Source organism: Larimichthys crocea, chromosome XVII (genome assembly GCF_000972845.2).
Source record: "Larimichthys crocea isolate SSNF chromosome XVII, L_crocea_2.0, whole genome shotgun sequence".
Taxonomy (NCBI): domain Eukaryota; kingdom Metazoa; phylum Chordata; class Actinopteri; family Sciaenidae; genus Larimichthys; species Larimichthys crocea.
In genome coordinates this window covers 7,430,568-7,436,545 of record NC_040027.1, presented here as the reverse complement: position 1 = coordinate 7,436,545, position 5,978 = coordinate 7,430,568, and the positions used below count along the sequence as shown (strand labels likewise).

The 5,978-nt window shown below is 41.4% G+C and overlaps 1 protein-coding gene across 1 annotated transcript; it reads left to right on the top strand.

The window, feature by feature from the left end:
• The first annotated feature begins 282 nt into the window (after positions 1-282).
• Positions 283-5,506, top strand: LOC104936072 (interferon-induced protein with tetratricopeptide repeats 2-like). The gene is made up of 2 exons (XM_019263951.2): positions 283-421; positions 2,784-5,506. The coding sequence occupies exons 1-2, from the start codon at positions 414-416 to the stop codon at positions 4,093-4,095; spliced, it is 1,320 nt and encodes a 439-aa protein (XP_019119496.2). The 5' UTR covers positions 283-413; the 3' UTR covers positions 4,096-5,506.
• The last annotated feature ends 472 nt before the right edge of the window (positions 5,507-5,978 follow it).

The following is a 5,978-nucleotide window of genomic DNA, read 5'->3' as shown; positions in this document are numbered from 1 at the left end:
TATATATATATATTCAACTGAAGCAGAGTCGATGTTGTGCTGGAACCGGAGCTGGGCAGAACAAGTACTCGAGTACAGCTGAACATATTTACCGCAGTGGGATCACACTACACAACAAACACTGATTATATGAGATGTATATGTTGGTTTAAATGTGGCATTAATTACAGGGGTAAATATGAACTTCCCTGAAAGAAAAGTTTGAATGAAAAATGTGTGAAATGTGTGTTTGGGTTTCCATTCGTGAGAAACGAAACTCAGACTGGTAGCTCCGCCTGTGAAATCCACTCTGCCTTCAGTGTGAATATTTAAAGCTGCTGCTCAGCATCACAACATTTACAGAGAAGAAGAAGCTTGGACCTCTGAACCCGAACAGAACCAGAACAGAACCACTGAGAGGAGGAAACAGCTGAATGATGAGGTGAGTCATTAAGATTTATTCAATGTCTGGTAAAATATTAACATTTATACAACAGTCAGGTCAGAACAAGTGATGTGATTGGACAAGAGAGCCGACTTAATATTAACAGTTACATTAACGTTACATTAACGCTCACCATCTATAGATTATAACAAAGAACATATTTCTACAAGTACTTTAAAACCATTTACTGCATACTGCTGTTAGAAATGTTTCTGCAGCGTTGACAGAACGTTCCAAAACAAACATATTATCAGTTTGAAGTGAACTGCGCTGTCCCTTTAAGAAATATGACACCTGAACAATTCATTACGTGTCCGTAACAACACATTACGTCACCTGTTCAAATCATATTAAAGTCTCTGTAAAGGCAATTCCATGTTTTCTTTCAAACACAATAAACACGTGAAAAGACTTTGAACGATATTTGACTGAAATGTGGTTCAAACAGGTTTTCACCTGTTTTTGTGGGCGGTCCTAAAACTTCAACCCGCCCAGAGCGGTTCAGAGGACACGCCCCCACAGTCCTGGAGCTGAGAGCGCATTTTTACCTGATTTTGACACCTAATTTCATAAACATGTCGATATTTGTAATCATTTAAATTTGGCTGGGTGGTTAATAACACTTTCTTCTTTAGTCTGACAAACTCAAAACACATATTTATGTTGACTTTACACGCACTTTAAGACTTAAAGTTATGCATTGATAATCCATGTATGGAAAACTGTTGCAAAGGAATATAAACTGGAGGGTAGTGGTGTGTATGATAATGCATATTTTGGTATCAATCCGATACCAAGTAAATACAGGCCAGTATCGCCAATACCGATACTTTTCAATAAATAATGTGGATGCATCATTGAATTGCTAAATCTCAATTAGTTTTCATGACCTTAAGTCTTTTTTATTATTAAATACTTATAACCCAGGACAGAATTAGGACAAAGTTTATAATTAAAAAGAAAATGCTTTATTATCAACATTTTTCAGAAAAATCCTAAATAAAAGTACTCGCAAACCAGTAAACAAATTAAATTTTTGTCGCTCCATGTTTTCTTTTAGATGTTTTTTTATATGTTTATATAAATTGGTTGTTTCCACTATACCTGACTAGCTTTTTTACAAATCCCACATTTTGCTGTTGTCTCGTTTTCGGCTTGAAAATACAGCCACACGACGCTCCTCTTCCTCTCTGCCATTCTTCTGTTGTATGTTCTCTGTGCGTCACGCCTTGTGCGTGTGCTGCAAAAAATGCTGATGAACCTGAACCGGGCAACTTGCTTGTTTGTTTGTTTGCTTTGCGTCTAATTCACGTCACGTGACTCACATGACGGCGCAACATCTGAACACAAAGAGGGCAGAAGGGGAGCAAAGTGACCTGGCTGTTCAGACTTTACACCGAATAAACTGGATAACAGATTTAAGGACTGGACAGCTAAAGGAATAACGTCTCTATGCAATGTAATTTTTAAAAAGGACAATGCATAAGGGTCTGTTTGTTCAACTGAGTATGTCAAAGCTAAATTTCACACAAATGGAAGGAGTTTGGTTGGGAATATTTGATAAGGTATTTTATCACAGAAATCGTATTATGGTGCAGCTCCCCAACCAGCTGGAGGAACTGTAGAAACCAAAAGGCAAACCATTACCATGTAATGTGGAACTGCCCTGTTATCAAAGACTACTGGAAACGGAAACAAAAATGTGAAATCCCTCTAGAGAGCAAGACATCATATTCCTCAAGAATGTCTGAATGCTGCAGGTGGCTGGAAATGTTTATCTCAGCGACTGAATTAATGGATGGAAAATCACAATGGACATTTAGAAAATGGAGAAAATAAGAACGGCTAGCGAGTCGACAACTTTGCTGACAGCCAATCATCAGCCAGGTCCCCAGCAGCCAATCATCAACCAGGTCCCCAGCAGCAGCTGATATCACTGACTAGTCCAGCAGCAGTCAGCCCAGCTCGGCGTCTGTCTTTCAGCCTTTTATTTCACCAAGCTCTCACCAACCACTAAAAGTCAGTCCCACATTTACTCTTGTCCGGCGGCTTCTTGCTCGCTCACTCTCTCCTTTTCTCTTCTTAGCTTCCTCCGTCAGCGTCCTCTTCACTCTCTTCTCCTCTGCCATCATGTCCGTAGAAGCTGCTGAGCCTGGTTACATTGCCCACTTGTCTAGCTCCTGTTCTGGCACGACACAGGCTCCGCCCTCTGTCAGCATTCCTGGGACTAACAAACTTCTTCTTCTCTTTGTTTCTTTCTTTCACATTCAATGCTCCTTCCTCCGTTTTTCCTTCCTCGCTTTCTCCGTCACTCTGCTGATGATGTGTTTTAATATTTGTTGTTTTTGTTCTCCATCAGTGCTGCTCAGAGTCCAACAACACTGGAGTCCAAACTGGAGGCCCTGCAGTGCCACTTCACCTGGGATCTGGACCGCAGCAGGTTCACACTTTTCCGTCTCAGGGACAATATGAAGGACATTGGTACCGAGGAGGGAAACAGCTGGCTGGGTCACATTTACAACCTGCAGGGGTTCATTCAATACAAGTTAGGGTTCACTGAAGACGCCCAGAGTTTGTTGAACAAGGCTGCAGAGGCCTTCAGCCAGACAAGAGGGGCAGCTGAGGGTCCCTGGTTAGTGGTGAACTACGGGAACCTGGCCTGGCTGCACCACCACCTGGGAGACCAAGCAAAGAGTCAGGCTTACCTGTCAAAGGTCGACGCCCTGATGGAAAAATATCCATCTCCATCCCAGGACGAGCTCCACCCGGAGATCTACGCTGAAAAAGCCTGGACCCTGATGAGGTTCAGCACAGACAAAAGGCTGCTGGCTGCAGATTACTTCCAGAGAGCCATCAGGATGCAGCCGGACATGGTGGAGTGGAACACCAGCCGGATTTTAGCGTTGGTGAGTGCTGCTAACTACGACAACAAAGAGCTGGGGGCTGATGTCTTTGAGGAAATGAGAATCGCCAAAGAACAGGATCCAGAGAACTTGTACCTCGCTGCTCTTTATCTTGAGCAACGTGCTAAGAGAGAAAGAGAAAGAATCAAAGATGAAGCACATGAGTTATCCAGAAAGGTTTTAAGAAATCCCGTCAGCAGCTACAGTGGGATGACACCGTTACTATGGCTTTACACAAACTATGTGTCTAAAGATGAGGCCATTAATCTGGCAGAGGAGGCTCTGAAAGAACATCCAGATTCACGTTATCTGAAGAGATGTGCTGCTCTCTGCTACAAATGGAAGATCGAATATTCCAGTGACAATCGTCCAGAGCAAAGCATGGTAGACAGAGCAATCAGCCTCCAAGACGAGGTGATTGGTCTTTACCCTCATTCTTCATTTTATAAGAAAATAGACCTAGCAAGGAATGCTGAAAAGTCAACCCACAGTCAGGCTAAAGCTGAGCAGATATACCAGGAACTGCTACGAAGTGATCTGGAACCTGCAGAGAGACAGATGCTTTACCACCACTACGCAAACCATTTATTTTTCATCCACAAGGATTACGACAATTCAGTTAAGTACCACATGAAGGCAGCAGAGATACCGCAACAATCCATCTTGCGTCAGAAAAGCATCAGAGTTCTGGAGAAGATTAGAGACAAAAACAGGAACCGAATGTGCGGAGAAATAGAGGCCTTCCTGGCAAAGCTGCAGGAGCCGTAGTGTGTTTAACAAGACTGCTTCTATATCCAGACAAATATATATATGCAGTACTTAAATAAGTATAATTTGATTACATACACATTAGGAACATTTAGATTTGGTAATGTAGAAGAGTTATCTCTAAACTTTGTCACAGTTTAGTGGAAGTTCAGACTAAAATGAATATCACGATTTCTACAAGAAGAATGACAAACATCCACAAATTCACATAAATGGAGAGAATTTAATTGGAAAGGCCTTACCTGACCCAACAAGCTGTCCAGCTCCTGATCCAGGCTGTGTTCATCTCTAACACCGTCCTGACGGCCTCCAGCCTGCACAGTGAAACCTCTTCAGATGATCCAGAACGTGGCGGCTCGCCTGCTCTACAACATGTCACCCCACTGCTCATCGAGCGAACCCACAGTCGGGCTAAAGCTGAGCAGATATACCAGCAACTGCTACGAAGTGATCTGGAACCTGCAGAGAGACAGATGCTTTACCACAACTATGCATACGATTCATACCATTTTCAACACGATAACGACGGGTCAATAGAATATCTCATGAAGGCAGCAGAGACACCGCAACAAACCATCTTGTGTAAGAAAAGCATCAGAACTTCGAGGAAGATTAAAAATAGGTGGAGCAAGTGCAGAGAAATAGAGGCCTTCCTGTAAAACCTGCAGGAGCTGTAGTGTTTGTAACAACACAAATCCAGACACACACACTTTAAACTACTAGTGAATCCTCTGTTTCCATTCAAACAAACTGAATTTCCTGCTAAATCCAAACATTTGAAATGATAGCATGATCCTGCCTCACATCGGGCAGGACCACAGTTCTTGGTGGCTCCCTAGAGTAATTTTCCCTCTTTGATGCCGCAGTGGTAGATAATACTCAACATGCAAGAAAACTGACCTGTCCTCTTTAAGGTGTCCTTCCAGTGAAGGAAATGTGATGCAGTGAGTTCAACCGTTTAATGAACTCTGGTTGAATCCTTTCCAGGCTCGCCTGTTGGCTCTGAGTGCCCTTTTCCCTCTTTAATAACTGTTTACTAAATTAACTGATGTGTTATGTATTGTATGTATCCACTGTGGACATGTTGAGATGTTTTTAATATAATTCAGTTCATTAGATGATTCATTAAAACATATTTTTAATCACAGGTTCTTCTTCTTAACTCCCATGTACCCGTAGTGTTTCCTATGTTCCTGTTGTGTTGATCAGTTTTTGCTTTAGCTCTGTATTTTCAGTTCATGTAAGAACAGGATACTTTATACCAGATGAAATGTGCTTTGCTGTAAAATCAAACTCGTTAATTTGATTTAGAATCTGAACATTATCACCAGATTCAAACAAAGTATGTCATGCTGTCTCAGCTGTACACAATACTAACACTATGAAATAAACATGATGTGCACTAAGAAAACTGCTTCAGCTTTTGTGTTTTACATTATTTTCCATGTCAAAATTATTTTTCATTTGGTCTAATTAAACAGGAAAATATTCAGTTCCTTTAAGGGACAAATTCATGAAGTGTTTGAGACACATTTGACACATTTGCATGTTGTGGTCATAGTGCAGCATGAAAACTGGATCAATAACAGCCACAATTATCTGAAAACTGTGATCAGACTTTATTGTCTCTCACAGAATGAGAACTGAAACCTGTAATATCTCACAGACGGGTCCGTTACTTCAAAAAGAACATTTAAAACTCAAATTTCATCGAACATTTAGAGGAAAGATCTCTGTCAGTTTAGAGGTTAAAAGATAAGAAAAGAAATAAAATGAACTTTTTATAAATCATATATTGGACAAACATGGCAGGAAGGCGGAGCATAACGCTGGGCAGCGGGAGCTCTTTTCCTCACAGAGGAGCTCTTTGTTCACGGGAGGAG